The sequence below is a fragment of the Tachyglossus aculeatus genome, chromosome 15, assembly GCF_015852505.1.
Source record: "Tachyglossus aculeatus isolate mTacAcu1 chromosome 15, mTacAcu1.pri, whole genome shotgun sequence".
Lineage (NCBI taxonomy): Eukaryota > Metazoa > Chordata > Mammalia > Monotremata > Tachyglossidae > Tachyglossus > Tachyglossus aculeatus.
The window spans coordinates 24,021,635-24,043,684 of NC_052080.1; the positions used below are offsets into that span (position 1 = coordinate 24,021,635).

At 41.5% G+C, this 22,050-nt stretch overlaps 1 protein-coding gene across 2 annotated transcripts in view; it reads left to right on the forward strand.

Annotated features, from left to right (window-relative positions):
• HELZ (helicase with zinc finger) overlaps positions 1–22,050 on the forward strand; it is a 124,549-nt gene that overhangs the window by 91,464 nt on the left and 11,035 nt on the right. For both annotated transcript variants that reach the window (XM_038757081.1, XM_038757082.1), the window contains exons 24-30: positions 6,193–6,397; positions 9,098–9,149; positions 10,170–10,417; positions 12,801–13,008; positions 16,474–16,550; positions 19,893–20,460; positions 20,776–21,010. In XM_038757081.1, the coding sequence (XP_038613009.1) occupies positions 6,193–6,397; positions 9,098–9,149; positions 10,170–10,417; positions 12,801–13,008; positions 16,474–16,550; positions 19,893–20,460; positions 20,776–21,010 (1,593 nt within the window). The remainder of the gene's footprint in view (positions 1–6,192; positions 6,398–9,097; positions 9,150–10,169; positions 10,418–12,800; positions 13,009–16,473; positions 16,551–19,892; positions 20,461–20,775; positions 21,011–22,050) is intronic.

Sequence of the window (22,050 nt, forward strand, 5' to 3'; positions counted from 1 at the left end):
CTTTTTCCAGGAGTCTCTAATCATTTGAGATAAAAATCATTAATATGAAGATCTTCAGATTTCCATTAAAATAAACTCTCTCCTCATTCTCAAGGCTTCAGTTAGGCTTATCTAGTGTCCCTGATCCTGGTGGAATGTTTATCTGCTGTTTGCCACTGTTCCCAGCAGGCCAAGAGAAATAACACTTCATCAAATAAACTATTTTTTAAAAGCACCTATATCGAGATGATATGAGACCAGGTGCTTTGCTTTCTTATAGGAAGATGGTGTAGATGTACAACAGTTCTGTTTTTAACTTCAAACCTAAGACCAAAAGATGGCATATTCAGAGCAAAACTCGAGTGCCCTCCTCCCTCAGGAAAGACAGCCGGATTCTTCCATCTCCTCTTTACCGCAAGACCGCTGAGGACCTTGTCAGCGGGCTGATGCCAGACATCTCAGTATGCTTTCCCCATCCTGGCTGGCTAAATAGGAATTCTGACCACAATTATGCAATAGTAGCTTTTCATGTTGTGAGGAACCAAATTAGATGCTCTGCTGAGACCAACAGTGATATATGCTTAGATGTATTTTAAAGCTAGAAAGAAGACTCTCTTGCCAAGAGGGTATGTATTATCTTCCTCTAGAGAGCAGAGAGCACAAAGTTTGTCCTAAAGAAGGCTTAATTTTTGTACTTTATCGACATTTTCAGTGGCCATTTTTTTTCCAAATATGTCATTGCCTTGAGTCCCAAAGTTCCTGAACAGTCACCTTTTGAAAAGAGTGCAGGAGATGTGGGACTCGTGTCTATTGAAAAAAAATATATTGTTTACACGTTCAACAGCAGAGCTCTTGAATAAATGGAATAAATTTGAAAGATCACGTTTTTATCATATTTGTTAAGCACTTACTATGTGCTAGCCACTGTACTAAGTGCTGGGGTAGACACAAGCTAATCAGATTGGAAACACATCCATGTCCCACAAGGGGCTCGCAGTCTTAGTAGTCATTTTCCAATTGAGATACCTGTGGCCCAGAGATGTTAAGTGACTTTCCCGAGGTCACACAGCAGACAAGTTGTGGAGCTGAAATTAGAGCCCAGGTCCTTCTGTTGACCAGTAAAATCACTTGGATTTTATAGCTATTCTAACATCTGTCAAAGTGAGCAAGCCAGAATCCCCAGGAATTTGGTAGAGATTTTTTCCCCCCCACTTGGTGTGTATACCTGTCGAAGTCCTGATAGAACTGCTCAAGAAGACAGATATATGGGACAAATGTGTGGAAAGTCCATGACTAGTAGAAAGCTTGGACCCCATTAAATCTCTTTCGATACCTAGTTTGAGCTGAAGATTGATGTCCTATTGCTGCCCTACACTTAACAGCACACCTACTGATGCCAACAGAGACGATACTCTGCATGAACATCTGAATAGACTTTCCGTCAACACATGGGATTGCCGCAGGATTTCAAGGGTGCCACCATTCAGGCCGTCGTTAGAGGAAGGTTGAGAAAGTTGTCTGGAAAACAGTGTGGCCTTTCATTGCTCTCCATCGCTAGCAAGATAAGAGCCAAAGGCCTGTCGTGGTTACTGAAAAATAATAATTTTGAACTTTCAGCCTCACAGTGAGACATTAGATCCCAACACTGCGGTCAAGTTATTTGTTGAACATCAGATACAGGAGAAGTACAGGAAACATCTAGCTCACTTTACTAAATTGAGGACCACTTCAGAAGTATTTGGTGCTCTTAGTAGGTCCAGGCTTTGGCAGCTACTAAACAAACTTGGATTCTCTGAGAAATTAATGAGTGTTAACTCCATAATGACAGAGTTGAAGATCTGGTCCTTTCCATATCGTTATTGGTGTGCAAACTAAGGTTTTATCCAATCTTATTCAACCAGTAATATGTAGCCATTCTGAGAATGCCACCAGGAATCTGGAAGCTGAGGAGGAAATTCATCCAATTAGCCAGGAAACATGTCCATTTCCATTGGCTCCAGGCATCATAGAAATCTTTAAACCATTCATTCAGGAGCTATTATGTGTTCAGGAAAAACAGGCAGAAATTATTCGAATGATTTACTTTCCCAAACAAGGAGAACTGACCCTTGTATTCAAGGCCACTCCTTCTGTTGGTAATGTCCAATCTGTGTGTTCAGGTGTGGCTGAAAAGAATTTTGCACATCCAATTTTCCATTCCACATGGATGCATCTAAAGAGTGTCCTTTGCTATTTATCTTTTGTCAGTGTCTGTCATTGAATTTGTGTCTGCCTTTTGGTACTGCATGTATGTTAGGCTAGTCTGTGTGTTTGCACATGTCTCCTGGAAGTTCATTTCTGTATGGCATTGCTTAAGGCTACACTTACTATGTCATTAAAACGTATGCTACCCCTTTTTTTTTGTTTAACTGACTTGATGTCCTGACTGTTGCTGATAGAACTGCTCAAGAAGACAAATGTATGGGACAAATCTTTGGGAGGTCCATGTCTAATAGAAAGCTTGAACCCCTATTAGATCTCTGTCGACCCCTCGTTGAGCTGAAGATACATATCCTATTGCTGTCCAACACTTCATGATTTCATTTTCTGCTTCCTAAGTTGTATGATTCCGTGACAGCATTCAACAGCATATGGCCAATAGAAATCTTTGGCTCTAAAATGTCCTTGAGGCACGTAACTTCAGTTTTAGGATTATTACATCCCAAGTGGAGACTGAATACCACAGTGCAGTTCATAATAATCTTCATATTGTCTCGTGCGTGTATTTTTCTGAATTGTCATGAGCAAACTGCAGGGCTTGTATGACTCCCTCAAAGAGTTTGCTTGATGCTCCACAGCCCGTTAAGGTGGAAGTTTCCAGGGAGACAAGAAACGTATTCAGACCCTAGCTTCCCGCTTTTTTGTTTCACCTCAACTCTGGTGTCTTAGAACAGGTTGAACGGAGCTGGAACTCTGTAACGTGGGCCAGCTTCACTCTGAAGGGGAGGGGAAATCTGCCGGTCAGGACATCTTCAACTGACTTTAATGCCTGAACCCTTCCAGGGTAACTTTAACATCAAGGCAGATTTCTCCCAGTAGCCATTTGGCTTAATAGTTCAGGTAAGCCGGTGCGTCAGTTTATTTATTTTAGAATTCCCAGTTTAGGTATCTTGATATTGCTCCATAAGCTTCCCCCATGTCTGTTGAGCTGCGGAGGTCATTGGTGCTGAGGTGAGTACTGGTCACCTTGCAGTTGAGAGACCATACAGATGAAGTTTCTCGGTAGCCAGTCCAGTTGCGTCTCGCTGGCAGTGTAGGGAAATGAGATAACGTGGCGGGTCCCGCTGTTCTCTCTCTTACCTTTTTTGTGAGAGTTGTCATTTTGAAAGTGCTTCTGAAGCTCTTTGCTTTTCCTGAGCATTCCACGTGTTCAGAAAAACCCATGCAGACGTCTAAGCCATCGGACCACTCCTTTTTTATAGGTTTTGAGGAAACGCTGCAGATCTAGGGGACTTACTAGGTCTTTGGACTTTTCACGGGGTAATTTTAGTTGAGGTGAAAGCCTTGTTTTCTCATTCTCTCTGCTCTCTGGAGCCTCATTATCCATGAAAGATACATTCAAAAGACCTTACAGTCTTGTTGCTATCCAAACAGGATTCCCTTCTGTCTATTATGCTGATGGTCATTTGTACTTTAGGGAAACCATACTTGTGGTATTTATTGAACACTTGCTTTGTGCCAGGGTACGGTGCCAAGCCCTGTGATAAGTAAGGTGAAGTGTGGATACAGGCCTTGGCCTGCATGGGACCGCATGTCTTTTTCAGTTGAGAAAATGTCATTGGATTTTGAATTGGTCAGCAAAGCCTTACTTTCAGTAAGGCCTTGGCCTGCATGGGGCCACATGTCTTTTTCAGTTGAGAAAATGTCATTGGATTTTGAATTGGTCAGCAAAGCCTTACTTTCAGCCTTGGAAATTAGCAAAGCACCAGATATTTACGTTGATACTCAAGTGCGCTAGCACTGTAGTGTAGGTATTTCTCCTGATTCCTTTTTTCTCTGAATGTGTGAAAACAACTTAGGTTTTGCATCCTGCAATGATTTTCACTAATTGGCGTGACTGCTGTTTTAGACTTTTTCCCCTGCCTTTCTGTAAAGTTTTAGAAGAAAATATAGGTTGAGCGAACAAACAGGGGTATGGGCTCGTAGGTTAACTGAAGAATGGGTGTTTGAACGGGGATATCCCAAGAAATTTATAAGATGGTTTCTTTCTTTGAAAGAAAAAGTGGATTACCTGGTAATACCCTAAAATACTTTGAATGCACTCAAAGTTGAGCAGTTCTCATTCCCCTCTTTTATGCCTCCACTTTTCCCTGTGCCCCACAGAACAAGGAATGTTATTCAGTGAAACTGAAGCCTGGTAAATTTAGAACAATGAAAGGAAATACATCTGCATGTAGCTTGTAGTGGAATTTATGGCCAGAAGAAGCCAGAGAGCCAAGTAGAGTGTCTATATTTAAATTGAATGGGCCCAATTATGGATTGATAGGCTTTACATGCCAAAGTTTAAAACATTAATGAGCACCAAATGAATTAGAACCATCGAATTTAGTGAGGGGTCTAATTAGTATTCACATTAAAAATGTGATTTTAGGGATTTTAATTCAAATTTGTATGTTCTTCCAGGATCTTTTTTATTTGCCAGATTTTTGTTTAGTTCACCTGAACATTACTTTTTATCATAGCCATTTTTGAAAGTAATAGAGTTTGTACATCATTGGCATAACCTTTGTGGAGAATTTTCTGGACAATCACAATAAAATTCCCCTCACAAAAAAACCTATTCATAGTATTCACTTGTCATGTACATCACTTGTTGTCATCTTTAAGCCTGCTGTTTATGCATTCAGACCTATCAACTGTGGAAACAATCATTTAACCTTCCTTTTTAGCCTTATAAAACATAGTCTTCTGATTATGTTCTATACAAAGGTTTGCATATCTGTAGCAGTCAAAGTCAGTATCTGTATGCTTTATTTATACATGTAGGTGTGTATATGGTTTAGAGATAGAATTTTTTTCATGGTGTTTTTAAGTGCTTACTATGTGCCAGGTACTGTACAGCTAAGCGACTTCCCCAGGGTCACACAGCAGACAAGTGGCAGAGTGAGGATTAGAACCCAGGTCCTTCTGACACCCAGGCTATAAACTAGGCCAGGGTGCTTCTCTGTCTCTGTGCTCATGCATACAAACACACATATGCACGCATTTTAAAACATTAGTGTAGTGTTTCCAATCTTGTTGACACTCAGTAAATACTTGCTGACTAATATGGTAAACAACATCTTTTATTGATGAAAGGTTCAGCTCTTCAGTCAGGCAACAGCATTTATCTTCGGCACTGTGAATAGATAAGGTGGAAGAATAAATAACCCTATCCTTGAAAAACTCTCCAGATAATGAGAATACTGGATATTCACAAATATATGCATTTAAAAGGAAAGCCATAACACAGGTGCAAAGTAAAGTTCACACAGATCAAAAACACAAGCACATGAATGGCAAATTCCCACCACCAATAGGCCTTATCTCTTGTTGCAGTTTTCTGTTTCAATATCCAAAGGATTTTTGCAGTTTTAGACTGAAAGAATGTGTCATTGTAAAGAGCCGTGGTCTAAAATAGGACCTTCTGAACCACAGGCTAGTTTCTGGCTCCTACTAGATCATGTATGGGCAAGTCACTTAACTTCTCTGGGCCTCAGTTACCTCATCTGTAAATGGGGATTAAAACTGTGAGCCCCTCCATGGGACAATCTGATCACCTTGTCACCTCCCCAGTGCTTAGAACAGTGCTTTGCACATAGTAAGCGCTCAACAAGTACCATCATCATCATTATTATTATTATTATTATCATAACTCATATGTGTGTACTACTTAGCTTTCCCAGTACCGAGCTATGGCAGTTATTTGGCTGATGTCTGAAGAAGCTGTTGTTGGTTGGAAATTTTTGAAGTAACAGAAAAACAAAACTAACTTCTTCTTGGCCTTCTAACTGTAGTTGCGGGAGTGAATTTGAGGGGTCCTGGTAGGACTGCTACCAAGCCACATCAGGCAGACTGTGGTCAGCCGCATTTTTAAGAGTTTCCTGGGATTGAAAGTCCTTAACTTAATATTCATGTATGTGATCCATTCACTCTTATTGTGTTCTAATCTGATCTTTTAAATCTTTCCCATAGGAAATTTTGGGAGCGATTTATTGCACTCTGTCATGACAATGAGAGCCTACATGGCATCACTTTTGAACAGATCAAGGCTCAGTTAGAGGCTTTAGAGCTAAAGAAAACCTATGTGTTAAATCCACTTGCTCCTGAATTTATACCCCGAGCTCTAAGACAGCAGCATTCAGGAAATGCCAACAAACAGCAGCAATCACCACCCAAGGTAAAGCATATAATTTGTTCATAAAATGAAGGAATTGAAGCGATTACAGTATCTTGAAAAGCAGTGAAGATTTATTGTGCCGGGGGTCAATTTAAATAACTGACTGCAGTCAGCCGTCTTGTTTGCCAGTACTGCGGACCTGTATTAATTAATCTCCAAGAAGTGAGAAGTTTCCTTTTTCCTCACTAGCGTTACCAGTCCCATGATGGTCAATAATTACCATAACTAGCCAAGGCCCATGTTAAATTCAAGTGTTTTTTGTGTTTTTTTCTCCCTTATTGTCTCTCTCTCTTTTTTTGTCTCTCTCTCTGCCCTTTGCTTCATTACGTGCTGTTTCCTCCTCTCATTTGCCTCCTTGTTGTTCCTTTCCCGTTGTCTTATTTCTCTCTCAACTGTGAGCCGAGTTCTGTCCTGAGCACTCGGAAACATATAGTAGAAAAAGTTGTGGTCCTGTCTTCGAGGAGCAACAGGCAATTCAGTAGGGGAAACGAAGGGTACACAAATTGCAAACATACACTAGGTGAAAGAGGATGCACTCAAATGATAAAACCCAAAGCAGTAAATTAAACAAGAAGATATAGATAGGCATCTATATCTTCTTGTTTAATTTCCATAAGGAGGACTCTTGAAGGGAGAGGTATGGTTCTCTGTCTTTGTCTCTGTCCCATTCTTTCCCTTCTTCTTGTCTTCAAGACAGTTCTGTCTTCTGTTAAATTGGTTCCACTTCCCATTTTCATCATCATCTTCATCATTATTAATCAGCTGCATTCTGTGTGCTGAGAACTGTTTTAGGCATAGGGGAACGTACAGTAAAAGTAAATTCTGTCCTCCCAGCCCTCGAGAAGCGTACAGTTTAATGGTTGGCATACTCTTTGGTAGATATACTTCCATGCCCCCAGGGATATGTATTCCTATTCACAAACTCCCAAGGTCGTACTAATAGACCCACCAGCTTCAGCAGCGATATGTCAATACAGGTGGGAGGAAGGTTGAAGGAAGCAGAAAGGGCAGTCAGAGCAGTTTTGCTCCTCAGCTCCCAATCCTGCATTGGCGGCTACCATTTTGGTTGCAGCTGTCATGAGTATCTACAGTAGAATCAAGAGTGGAGGAGCCAAAATAGCAGTTCCTGATAGTACTTTGCTTCAGGAGCCTGGACTAGCCTCCACCATTGCTTCTAATGTCGCATCACCTCTCATTGGAGGTCAGTGAACCTCTTTTCCTCCAACAGCTTAGAGCTCTCAGGGCTCTCCTGCTTTTTGTTGGACCATTTCAGCTCCTGTCCATTTAGGAATGGCCGCTCAGAACAGCTGCACTAAGAGTTTGTTATGGAGATTGTGGCAGCAGCCGCAGCTTTGTTGGGTTCTTTTTTCTGGCTTCCCGCAATTAGCTCAGAGGCCCTTAGGTTCACCGTCTCCCATTTCCCTGGATTCTAGGCCTACGTGCCTGTAACATGTAACCTAGGAACTCTTTGGATAATTATGTGATGAAAGCGTGTTAGTAAACATATTCAGCAGTGTATTGGATCAGAAGGTTAACAGCCATTGCATAGAAATTTGGGGCCACTTAACTCAGCTGTTTAGTACTTAACCAATAACTGATTTGCACTGAGAGGGATGGGAGTGGGAGACAGAGAGAGAGAGAGAGAGAGAGAGTGTGTGTGTGAGTGTGTGTGTGTGTGTGAGAGAGAGAGAGAGAGAGAGAGAGGATTATATTAAGTTATTTCTTCAATCACTTTTCTTTCTGAGTGATAATGGGAGGAGAATTTTTTTACTCTTTCACTTTTTTAGGTTCCAAGAATCACTGTTGTAAGGCAAAAAAACCCCACCCCACTGTAATGTCAGGCTTTTTAAAGTTTGCATCCTTCCTGAAGTCGAGACCTGAACTTTCCCGTAAAAAAATCTTTGCATTTGAATACCTAGGACAGAATTCACAAGAATTTTATAAGGCAACAAGCCTTTTTATTTTTGCCGACTGTCAACCATAGCTATCACTATTGTGACTTTGCCAGTGAAATATAGAAATGCAAGCGTATCTCCCACAACACAGTAGTGTTTCCCTGCAAATGCTTTTGTTCAGAACATTATGTCATTTCTGCTATTATTTCAGTGGAAAGATGAACAGAAAACAACCTGGGTTTCTGTCACACCAGGTGAAATGTAAGAAGGTTGTGGAAAACAAAGAACTTGCTTCAAGCAGTTTGCGTTGTTTGATACTTTCTTAGAGAACTTAACCAATTTGCTACTGCTCGAAGTTCCACTGTTTCCAGTAAACAAGGTAGTGGACTTCAAACAGTTGCAGATTATTTCCCTGTCCTGTGCTAATGGACTGTGCACACACTGTTGCGATGTGATCCAAATAGTCGGATTGAAACAAGCTTTAATGAGCACTGCTGCACTGAGCCACATCGTGTTACAGGTGTTTCGCGATTGCAGTGTGCAGTTCCCCAATTATTCTGTTACATTCTGTCCTGATTGAGCTCTAAAACATAGCATATTGGCATAAATGTTTGTATGGAGCAAAGAAAGTAATCCCTTTAAAGCAGTCTGAATAAAAGGTATTTCAGTGCAAGCTTGCACACATAACTATTGTCTCAGTAGTTAACAGCCATTGCATGCTTTTCATTTGTACAGTATTTGAAAAGTCTTCGCGCCCCCGCGCCCCGTTAAATATGTTGTAAGACTTGTTTATTTTTCCATAAAGGGGAAAGCTCATCATCATAACCAGAACGATCATTTCCATAGTGAAGGAATTGGTAAGTAACTTCTGTTTTACAGAAAAATTATCCCCACTTTGCTTACACAGATATTCATGAGGTAAATTTAACTTAAGACTGGGGACTTTCATAAAGGATAGTAAGTGTTGTAGTAAGCCATAATATTGATGAGACTTAGATCTGTAGGACTTTTTGTAAAAAAAAAAGTTTATACTTCACGTAATACCTAAAAAATTAGGCGAAACAAAAACATTTTCTGACTATTCTTTATTTAGCATCCAAGATAGAAGACACTTGGCATAAAATTTGGAGGTGAAACTGCTATCCACAGACTGTGTGGTGCAGACTCTAGGTTGCTTTTTAAAGGAAACCATGCCTACTTGCATTTGATACCTCATCGTATGTATTTTCTTTAGTTGTATTTGCAGGACAAATCTCTCCTGGAAATTTTGAGCCAGATTCTGTCCTTTTCTTCCTTCTCCCTCTGCCCACAGTTATTCAGCATTCCATCCTGAAGAGATGTTGCAGAGGGCCTTCATGGGGTGGGACTGTGAACCATATTTATTTCATGTGATTTATCCAGTAGCATAGACCATTTCCAGTAGGAATCACGTCTCTGCTTGAAGCAGCATTAACCAGTCTCGTGGAGAGTGTAGGGAGATACTGCCTCAGGGGCAACCACTTCTCCTCTTGGGAGTCCTTGTTAACCCTGGACAAGAGAATAGAACTCACTTTGTTTTTCCTTTGAAAGAATGTTTCTTGGTAAAGCATCAGTTTTCAAATTCTCAGAGTACTTTTTAGCTTCTTTTGAGAAATATAGATATAAATTCATGTCTGGCTCAAGAACGGTTAAAGAACAGTTAGTGAATGTGCATGTAAAAAGCATTTTGAAGTATAAAATACTGCATATATGTACTTAACCCTTTGATTTTGGATTTCATGAAGCATTACCTGGGAAATATTCCTTTAGAATAATTCGCTTTGGACAAATTTCAATTTTCTTACCCAGTGATAATGGCTGTTCGGTCTTTTATTTATTGCCTTCATTTTCTTTTCCAGTTCAACCCAACCCTTCAGTACTCATTGGCAACCCGATCAGAGCGTATACTCCTCCTCCTCCTCCACCACCACCTCCACCGCCACCTCCACCGCCACCTCCTCCTCCTCCTCCTCCTCCGCTTGGGCCTCACCCCAATTTGGGAAAATCTCCAAGCCCCGTTCAGAGGATTGATCCTCACACTGGTACAAGCATTCTTTATGTACCTGCTGTTTATGGAGGAAATATGGTCATGTCAGTGCCTTTACCTGTAAGTATTATTATTTTTTGTATATGAAGGCTATTTTATTCAGTTATCTGAACTTTCGGTTATCTTGGGCAGGTACTTGCCCAGTTTAATTTTTAGGAAAACTCATTGTTTTCGGTAAACTATTTAAGCTAACCTCATTCAATTAACCGGTACATCCGGATAACAGAGGTTTTGAATAAAACCTACCCAAAGCCTACAAAATCCAAACCCACATCAGAAGTACAACTATGAAGTCTTTCAGTGAAGTAAAGTCCTGTGCTGGTTAACATCAAAAAAGTGGTTATCCTAAACAGCATATAAACTAGCCACACTGCACGTAGTTTTTGCATTTCAAAATCTTTTTCATGCAGTGGGAGGTACTAATCCTATTTACAGATTATCTTCTGGATAATGAAAACCTGGGAGAAAACTGGTAATTTAAATGTGCTTATAAGAAAAAGACTTTATTCATTTCCACGTCGGCAGAGCTAACTGATCTTTTGGAGGTTTAGATCATTTCTGTAGCTTTCCTGATATGGTTATACCTGCCTGTCAAACTAAAAACCTTTGAAGGAATAAGAGGTCTATGACAACATTGTGCCCAAAACAGAATTTCCAGGCTAGTGAATTCATAAACTTACTTGATGGGTACATTGCTCTAAGCTGATTTTGTCAAAGTGGTGTTATACAAAAGTGTTGAAATATAGTTTCCCACAGGAGATAATGTAACATGGATTAGTGCATTTCCTAAGGCCCCCAAATTGGCCAAAACAATGTCAATATTAGGTGGTGATAAAAAGCAATAAATATTGTTGTATGTTTAAATAGCAATGCAAGTATGTACCAGTATTACAATATTTAAATGAGATTTTGTGTACATCTGCAGATACTTCATTTTCAAAGTGTTCTGTGAATATCTGTGTATTAGTAATAATGGTATTTATTAGTAAGCACAAGAATAATTTGAAATTAGACAAAATTCCTCCCTCTTTGGAGCTCCCAACTGAAAGGGAGATAAACAGACACATAAAGCAGTAGCTGGGGAAAATAAAATAAATTACAAAACCAACCATTCAAGGCAGCTATCAAATCACTAGTTCTTGGAGGGAGTCCTTACACTACCCAGGATTCCAGGTTCAAATCTATGCTAGATGGGTCTGGCATTATCCAGGCTAAATGGAAATGAGCACTAATCAGTCTACAGAATTCAAGTCAGAGTGATCCAAAGGTTAAGGATGAGAGAAAAGGAAATGTCAGAGCTCAGGTAAACTTTGCAGCATTATCTTGAAGAGCCTGTGAGTCGTCGGCCGTTCAATCCGTCAGCACCACCCAGAAGGAAATGTAAGGGAATGGCCTTAAAGAATGCAGGCCTTATAAAGCTTTACCCACCAGGGTTTTGACCTTCCAATGAAATGATATTGTGGTAATGATGCAATAGGCCATTTTTGACACATTTAGAATAATTTTTTATTGTTGTATTGTACTCTCCCAAGTGCTTAATACAGTGATTTGCACACAGTAAGCATTCAGTAAATACGATTGAATAAATTTTTACTCGCAAGCTGCATTTGTGTTTCCACCGAGTTGAGACCGGGACCAGGGTTCCTATTATTGCAGCAGACACCTGTACTTTGGGGTTTGTTGCCGTAACTTGGAACTAGAACTCCCCAGCCCTGGGCATGCCAGCTTCTAGGCAGGTAAAGTTTCAGCCCAGGAAGCTCCTGAGAGTTACAGCTAATAAGAGACAAACTATGCTCCTTGCCCATAGGCTTTAAATTGTGGCTGGACTGTTTCTTCCTAAGACAGCCTGGCAAGACTTCACATCATCTGTCTGAGATAAGAAATTCCTAAAGACTTCTTGTTTCATCTCATTAGGTCAAAGAAACCTGCTTGGTGCAAGGGAGGGCTCCAGGAATCTGCATTTGACACTGACACTTGAACGAAACAAGTTTACGTTTTGTCATAATTATTCATTCTATATCAATAATCTACATCATACACAAGACAGATTGCATGTTTTGTTTTTTAGGATAGGGTGTCTTGGGGTGTTTGGGTACATGAGAAATGAACTTTAGCTCATTTGGCATAAAGATTAAAATACACACGAGACTCTTGTCTTTTGGAAAAAGCTCCATAAAGAGGATCTGAGTTTTGCTTTCTGAACTCTGGAAAATAAAAGCCTTCATCCCAAAATTTGTATTATATCTTTCAGGGTTAATGTTTGTAAAATTGAAAAGACTAGTAGTTTCTGCTACAGTTTCAATTTTTGTAATTCCTGTGAGCTGAAGTGACACCCCTCTTTTTTTCCTACCGTCTCAACATCATAGGAAGCAGAGGTTGTGCTAGTCAGTTCTGTATTTTTCAATCGAGTGACTTCCTAATTTGAATGCTTCTCGTTACCTAGGTTCCATGGACAGGCTACCAGGGTAGGTTTGCAGTTGATCCCCGGATCATTACTCATCAGGCAGCAATGGCCTACAACATGAACCTGCTACAGGCCCATGGCCGGGGGTCTCCTATTCCATACGGCCTTGGACACCATTCCCCAGTTAGTATAGGACAGCAGCAGATCCCGCACCAGGACAAGGATCTGCATGAACAAAATCGAAACGGTGAGTTGTTTTTGGTTTCCTCGAGCTCCTGAACATAATGGAGTTTTATCCAAAACGATACAGGGCCGATATTCCCGCTAGCAAGAAAAACATTCACTTACTAGACCATGAGGAGTCCAGACTCTAGACTTTTGGTGAAAGAATCCAGTTACTTAGGCTAGAGGGCACATAGCAGGATGAACGCATTGTAAGGGCTTTAGGAGTCAGTTAAAATTGACATTGCAAAGCAGAAATCTTCTGTATGCTCCGGAATGCATCAGAATATGTCTGTAATGTATTTAATAATTTATGCTGCTATGCATTAGTGAGTCCAAGGTAGTTATTTTACTTTTACATCCAGAAGAACTCTAAGAAGGAGGAATCATCCAGTCTTCTTTTTTTTAATGTCATTTTTTATGTTCTTTCCTGGGCAAGCCTCTACCAGGCTCCAGATTCTTGGGAGTCAGGATGATTTTTATGAAGCTTTCGCTTTTTTCCCTTCTCAGCAACTCTGGTCAGAATGGACTTGGAACATTAGGTCATGTAGTGTTACTGGCCACTGGGCCCTGCTTTGCCTGGTTCTGTTGTTTCCATGGAGCCTTCCAAATTTCCCCGAAAACTCAAGAAAGCCAAGATTTTCTAAATGATAAGAATTGTGGTATTTGTTAAGCACTTACTGTGTGCCAGGCACTGTATTAAGAGCCAAAGTTGATACAAGCAAATCAGGATGGACGCAGTCCCTGTCCCACATGGGGCTCACAGCCTCAATCCCCATTTTGCAGAGAAGGGAACTGAGGCATAGAGAAGTGAAGTGACTTGCCCAAGGTCACACATCTGACAAATGGTGGAGCCGGAATTAAAACTCTGTTTCTTCTGACGCCCAGGCCCAGCCTCTGTCCACTAGACCATGCTGTTTCTCTGAGTGTATTATCTCTTCATATCAAAAATGGATTGCTTGCCTACTGCTCAAAGAGTTTCCCTGGTTTTGAGAAAATAAATAGCCAGGGTTGTTCACAGTTAGTGTTTCACGACTAGCGTGAAACACTAGTCTTGCTTTTAGCTGATTTCAAAGTATATTATAGGACCTGATTGAACTTTATAACATAGGTTCCCGAGATTGTTAAGGTGGGATTTAAAGGAGAGCAGAATTAATCTTTTAAAACTCTGACATTAAGTGCCTGCGGCAAAATTAAGCATGGTCACTGGAAGGCATATTTAAGCATTATCCATACCAATTTCACTGTAACTGTAATAAAAGTCCCCAGCCCAGGAATGCTACCCGCTAATTTTGGGGGGTTTTCTGAGCATAACATTTTGGAAAAATTAATTCAATCCATCAGTCAGTGGTTTTTATTGAGCCCTCATTGTGTGCAGAGCGTAGTACTCAGCGCTTGGGAGAGTACAGTGCAGTAGAGTTGGAAGACATGACCCCCTTCCCCAAGGACCTTACAGATTGGATGGTGAGACCGACGTTAAAATAAATTACAGACAGGGGAAATAGCAGAATATAAAGATAGATTACCTAAATGCTGTGGAGCTGGAATTGGGATGAATACCAAAGTGTTTAGAGGGTACAGACTTAATTGCAGAAGAAGGGCAAATAGGGAAAGTTAGGGCTTAATCAAAGAAGGCCTTTTGGAGGGGATGCCATTTTAGTAGAGCTTGGAAGATAGAGAAGCAGCGTGGCTTAGTGGAATGAGCACGGGCTTGGGCGTCAGAGGATGTGGGTTCTAATCCCGACTCTGCCACTTGTGGCTGTGTGACCTTGGGCAAGCCATTTAACTTCTCTCGGCCTCAGTCACCTCATCTGTAAAATGGGTTTAAAACCGTGAGCCCCATGTGGGACAACCCGATTACCTTGTGTCTACCCCAGCACTTAGAACAGTGCTTGGCACGTAGTACGCGCCTAGCAAATATCATTACCATTGTTATTATTATTAAGATGGGGAGAGTGAGTGGTGGCCTGTGGAATATGATAAGGAAAGAACTTTCAGGTGAGAGGAAAGACGTGGGCAAGGGATTAGCAGTGAGACAGATGAGATCTAGGCACACTGAGTAGGGAGGCAGATTTGGGAGGCAGCGAGACCTACCGAAAAGAGCAGGAGACTGGGAGTCTCCTAATTTCCCAGTTTCTGAATTATAATTGCCTCAGTTTCAGCATCTGTAAGTGGGGATAAAATACCCATTCTTCCTCCATTTTTCTTTGTGAGCCCTCTGTGGGACAGAGACAAAATCATCAGATTTGATTATCTTTTTCATTCATTTAGTCGTATTTATTGAGAGCTTACTGTGTGCAGAGCACTGTACTAAGTGCTTGGTAAGTACAGGTTGGCAGCATATAGAGACGGTCCCTACCCAACAGCGGGCTCACAGTCTAGAAGGGGGAGACAGACAACAGAACAAAACATATTAACAAAATAAAATAAATAGGATAGTATCCCAGTGCTTAGACCAGAGACTGTTACCTAGTACTAGCACTAAATAAATGCTATAATTAATTCATTTGCCTTTCCAGTGTTAAAAACAGTCACAACTGTTCACCTCCCCTGCTAGACTTTTGAAGTTACTACATTTGCTAAATGATTGGTAGTTTTCTAAAGAGTGTGGAAGGCTGAAGTCCATCGATAATTTCATTTGTTCTTTTGGAAACTTAAATTGCAGTTTATTAGCTGGTTATAGTAATGTGTTTGTGACCTGAGTGGAAAATTTAGAGAACCATTTCACTCTAGGGAAGATTGTCGATCCGTCCCTATTTTTTGTTAATATTATTACTAATAGCCTCTAGACTGTAAGCTCCTTGTGGGCAGGGAACCTGTCTACCAACTCCCTTGTTGTGTACGCTCCCAAGTGCTTAGTACAGTGCTCTGCACACACAGTAAGTACTCAATAAATACCATACATTGCATTGATTGATTACTACGATTAACATTTACAATGCTTTCAGTGTGCAAGAGCACTCTCCTAAATCCTGGAGTAGTTGCAAGAATATCAGTTAAGAACTGGACCCTGACTCACAAGATTACATCTTAAGTGACAGAAAACTTTTTGTAGGAACAGAGAGTTAATGCATCTTCCAAAGTTCCTAACCCATTCCCAAGGAGTAAACTTAGGCACAGAGAAAATTGGGTTCCATGCCTTTAAGTTATCCAGGTACCCAGGCTTTATTCATTCTGAGTGGCAACAGATTGTTTTATATCATCAAGAAGTGTAAATGAGCAGTAAGGGGTATGGCAGGGGAATTGTGCCCATCTCAGTTTTGAAAGTTGTGTGTCCTACTGATTTTCTTTCAGCTTTTACCAATTCTCAACAGTTTAGGAGAACTAGAAGCTCCTTAAGGAGAAAAACCTGAAAGATCTGTAAAATTACAATGGGGGTGAAAATTATTTCAAGCTTTCTTTCCTAATTTAACGGTTGTTAATTTCTCTGGGCTCCACATACCTTGAAGTATATTCAAGGAAATGGACAATGTTTTGACTTAATTTTTAGGTAAATGTGATGCCATTCCTGGACCTGAAATGAATAAAATTCGAACTCCAGAAAAAAAGCCTCCAGACTCCAAGCAGGTGCGTTAGTTCCATGCAGTAAATGAGTTTTCCTTCTGAATACCGAGTAATGCATTTTCCATTAAAGATCTAACACGGTTAACGGTTTTTTGTCCTCCTGTTCCCGAAGTGTTTCTAAAGTGGACAGGTTTCCAGGCACCCAATAGATTAGTGCTCATAATTGCCATTCAGTTGAGTGTGCTAGAGTGTCATTACCAAGAAACCCATCCCTTTTTGTTCCCTCTGTTTTCAAGGGATTTGACGCTCAAGTTTAATAGGAGACCTTAAAGAAAGTTCCTATCCCCCACACTCTATGGAGATGCTAAATTTCTTTAGACGAATAGTAATATATGGACATGGCCAATATTGTGAAGTTAGGTGAATTTACTAAAAGATGTGCTTATCAACACATTTTATTCACCCTTTGAAGGTGAGCACTAGTGAACTGTTCTTTCCTCCCTCCTTACCCTCCCCAAACGCTGTTTCATGTCTCAGAGAGTGTAGTCGAAACTTCCAAAATACAAGCTGCTAAAAACTTATTTCCTTGAAGTTCTGGAACTCGCCCTTATTGTCTTTTAGTGCCTAAGGCCGGGTATTGATATTATTCTGTAAAGTCTTAACAAAATTTTGGTCCTGGCTACATGGGAGATTTATTGCTATCTCTCCATCACATTATTAACGTCAGCTAAGATTTCATCCAATTTCCAGGTACCCATGCTAATAGAGGACAGAAATGGCGTGGTTGCTGAAATTCACAAATATTCCAAAACCTCCTCTGGTCTTTCGGTTATACGTTTTCCCCCCTGGTTATTTTTATCCTAACTGCTTACCTCTCTTGAAATAAGATTGTTCAGTCAATCACACTATCACTAATTAAGATGTGGCGTGTCAGGGAAACATTCCTGAATAGGTAAGACTTGTGTGCATTGCCCCATCCGTGTGCGCTCTGGGGTGCTGTATGCTGGGCTTTTCCTTGCAGGACATTCATATTTGAACTTTCTCTCTCTGATAGACATTAACATATTATCCATAAGGAAAGTGTGCAAAGTCTATCGTTTAGCAAGCTGTTTCAACCAGAAAGGCAGTCAGTCTCCTGCACTGTCTACTAGGTAGTCCTAACCTTTACAAATGAAGACTACCTGTAAATTAAAATGAAAGTAGAAAAATGTAAATGTGAGTGATAAGTATCCTTGCTGCCCCCCCAAATAGCTGATGTCAATCCCATTTCTGAACGAACAGACATTAGTTTATTCCTCACTCTGTTGCATTTCTTGCTCTCCTTGTAGATTTAGGTGCTGTGGATTTAAAATTGTGGTGAAATAAGCTTTGATTCGTAAGCACTGTGTTTTTGTATCTACTGATGACTAGAAGCAGATTTTAAAATTATTTAAATTCCATGATGATGAGGGAAGCAATGACTTCAGATGATAGCCTTTCATTCTTAGAAGTAGACTGAAAGCCACACAGTGGGTTATTCTGAAATATAGTACAAGAAGTGTACTACAAATCTGGTAGAAGAAGGTAGTTTGGGGTTTTCTGTATCCCTTTCCAGGTTTAGCCCACAGTAGGTATTCAATAAATATGATGTGAAATCAGAGCAATTAGAAATTAGATGCAGGCACAAGAAACAATCAAATTAAAACATATCTGCCATATCGGTGATTTGAGGGTTTTCTAATGAAATGGGACTGTAGGGATTGTCTCTGTTGCTGAATTGTACTTTCCAAGCACTTAGTACAGTGCTCTGCACACAGTCAGCACTCAATTATTATGATTGAATGAATGAATGAATGAACGACTGTAAAACCAGTAATCAGTCACTCAATCAATCGTATTGAGTGCTTACTGTGTGCAGAGCACTGTACTAAGTGCTTGGGAAGTCCAAGTTGGCAACATATAGAGACAGTCCCTACCCAACAGTGGGCTCACAGTCTAGAAAGGGGAGACAGAGAACAAAACCAAACATATTAACAAAGCAAAATAAATAGAACAGATATGTACAAGTAAAATAAATAAATAGAGTAATAAATATGTACAAACATATATACATATATACAGGTGCTGTGGGGAAGGGAAGGAGGTAAGCCGGGGGGATGGAGAGGGGGACGAGGGGGAGAGGAAGGAAGGGGCTCAGTCTGGGAAGGCCTCCTGGAGGAGGTGAGCTCTCAGTAGGGCCTTGAAGGGAGGAAGAGAGCGAGCTTGGCGGATGGGCAGAGGGAGGGCATTCCAGGCCCGGGGGATGACGTGGGCTGCGGGTCGATGGCGGGACAGGCAAGAACGAGGCACGGTGAGGAGATTAGCTGCAGAGGAGCGGAGGGTGCGGGGTGGACTGGCGCTGGTACAGAAGGAGCCTTGGTAGGGGGTGAGGGGGAGTGGTCTTAGTGGGGGAGAGGGAGGGAAAAAGCTTGGTTGGAGAGGGGAAGGGGAAGGTGAGGAATGGGAATGGCAGTTGGGAGCAAGGGAATTGAAAGCTCATGGTGAGGTCAGCAGGGCGAGTGACAGTACAGCAGGAGGTTAACAGTTGAGATGCAGAAGCGATAAAACAGTAGCAATGATATAAATATTCAATGGCATCACAGGGGTAGTTAAACGATTAACATCTTATGGCAATAATAAAATTGGCAGATAATCATGTCACAGAGAGCAGATCCAAATTATTATGTAGGGTGGACCTGTTAAGGGGTTCAGGGAGCAGAGATACCTGGGCAGAGGAGTGAACAGCCAACTAGCATGGGAGGGCTGAGTAGGTGCCAGTGAGGTTGTCGTTAATGTAACTTGGTGATAACAAGGGCCTTTTTCCCGGGGGGGGGGGTGGAATCAGTCAGGACCGGAACGGGGGGATGGGGGGCACTTTAAGGAAGGTCGCTTAAGTTGGGGAGGGGGTGGAAGCAGGGGGCGTCTATGGGGGTGCTCTGAGGAGAGGAGCCTTCCGGGAGCAGCGGGGGCCACGCGGTGTGATGGCGGGCGGGCCTCTCGGGAACGGAGTCCCGGGCGTCTATGGCGGCGCTCTGAGGAGAGGATCCTTCCAGGGTAACGTAACAGGTTGATTGATTGAATTAGAACCCAGCTCTTCTAATTCCTAGTTCTGTGCTCTTTCCACTAGGACATGCTGCTTTCATGTTCAGAGCACTGTACTAAGTGCTTGGGAGAGTACAGTACAACCCAGTTAGTAAAGAACTTCTCTGTCCTCAAGAGGCTTACAGCTTTCAGGGGGAAATGACTGACTAATGTTTGGAAAGGAAAGTAAATAGAAAATTCCCTGTTACTTCCTGCGAATCCATGACTGAAGTTCATGTACCGTGGTAGCTTCAAGGTATCTTTTTATCAGTCTTAATGAAATCCAAATCATCCCATTTCTTCTAGGTTGACTTGGAATCAAATCCACTGAACAGAAGTCCTGAAACCCGTTCTGGTGTGGTTTATCCTAATCCTAAATTTCACCGTAAAGAGAATCTCAATCCAAGGCATCTGAACCTTCATCTGACTCCTCCTCATCACCAGTATGCAATCCCCAGTCGCCACTATCAGCATCTTCCCCAGATACCAAGACAGCCCTATCCGGCGCAGCAGCAAACCTTATTAAGTCAGCCTCAGAATCACCTGTCCGAGCAAACCAACCAGATGCCACCTCAGCCGAATCAAGTTGTCCAGCAGCATAATCATTTGAATCAGCCACCTCAGCCACCCCCCACTCAACTTCCCGCCGCATATCAGCCTGGCCCCAATCACTCTTTCTTCAATAACCCCATTGCCCATCGACCACATTCTCCTGCCGTCGATGCCGTGATTTCTGAACGGCACCCCTCTCCCATGGTTCAAGAAGTTCATAACCCTCTGAGATCTATTGCACAGCACAATCCCATGCTACCTTCCCACTTGAATAATTTCCTTGAAGAGAACCCTACAGGATTTTCCATAGGGGAGGCTATAGGTAAGTTAAGCTTTGGTTTTTCACAAACACCTGTGCTGATGCCGTTGCTGGAGTTGAAAATTAAGAAATTATTTGCTCCAAAAAAAAAGCAAGCCGTATGATATTTGGCAGGAAAGCCTTCGAGTGTTATAAAGCAAGGGTTTTGCTTGCTGGCAGGTTTGGAAGTTCTTTGCAGTTTCTACTCTCACTAATTTTTTTTCCTATTTATCTGCCTCGTATTGGGAAATCTAGCTAACTGGGGGTTTCTTTACAAAAGCCATTATTTTCTAGAGACGAGGTAAAACCTATTTTTTTTTTTTTATAAATGTCTTACAGATCGAATGCATGGAAATGTAGCTTTGGAAACACTAAGGCAACAGCAAGCGAGATTACAGCAGTGGAATGAGCATAATGCCTATCTCAGTCAGGGCAGTATTCCATATCCACACCATCACCATCCTCATCTACAACATATTCCCCAGCAACCAATTGGATTACATCAACAGCCAATGAGGGCAAATTGGAAACTTGCAAATAGCGCAGAAGATGAAACAGAGGCAACATATTCCAGGTATTTAACTATTTTCTCAAATTACTTGCATCAGTAGGCACTGAGTAAATGCGGTCTGTGGTGGTGGTGATGAAAGCACAGCCTTTTCCATTTAGACTATTTCCAATCTTATGGAGGGTTATGCCTCTAAAAAGCTATAAAGTCTAAGTAAGATAACCATTTAAGGGAGGCAGCATGGCTCAATGGAAAGAGCTCGGGCCCGGGAATCCAAGGAACTGGGTTTCAGCCCTGGCTCTGCCACTCGTCTGCTGGGTGACCTTGGGCAACATAACTTCTCTGTGCCTCAGTTACCTCATCTGTAAAATGGGAATCAAATCCTACCTCCGACTGTGAGTCCCACGTGGCACAGGGACTGAGTTCTTTATGGTTATCTTAGATCTACCTGAGCACTTAGTACAGTACCTGGCACATAGAAATAGTACCATTTGAAAAAACAAAACTATATTATTTTGGAAGATAGCTTGGTGACCGCGAGAACGGGTGGAAAGGAGCTGGATGGCATATGGGTGTAAAGTAGTAGTACTAATGACATTTAAATGAGGTTAAATACCGCAAGTCCCAGAATGCTAAAGACCTACACTGGGGGTTATTATTATGTTTTTTGTTAACTGCTTACTACGTGCCAAGCACTGCATTAAGCGCTGGGGTAGATACAAGATGATCGAGTCAGAGACAATCCCTGTCCCACATGGAGCTCACTGTCTAAATAGGAAGGAGAACAGTGCTCTGCACACAGTAAGCGCTCAATAAATACGATTGATTGATTGATTGAACAGTTTTTGAATCCCCATTTTCCAGTTGGGGCACAAAGAAGTTAAGTTACAGTCTCTAGACTGTGTGCTCCTTATGGACAGGGAACATGTCCGCAAATGCTGTTGTATTGTACTCTCTCAAATGTTTAGGACAGTGCTCTGCACATCGTAAGTGATCAATAAATGCTCTTGATTGATCGATTGATTAAGTGACTTGGCCTAGGTCACAGAGCAGGCAAGTGGAGGAGCCAGGATTAGAACCAAGGTCCTCTGACTCCTAGGCCCATC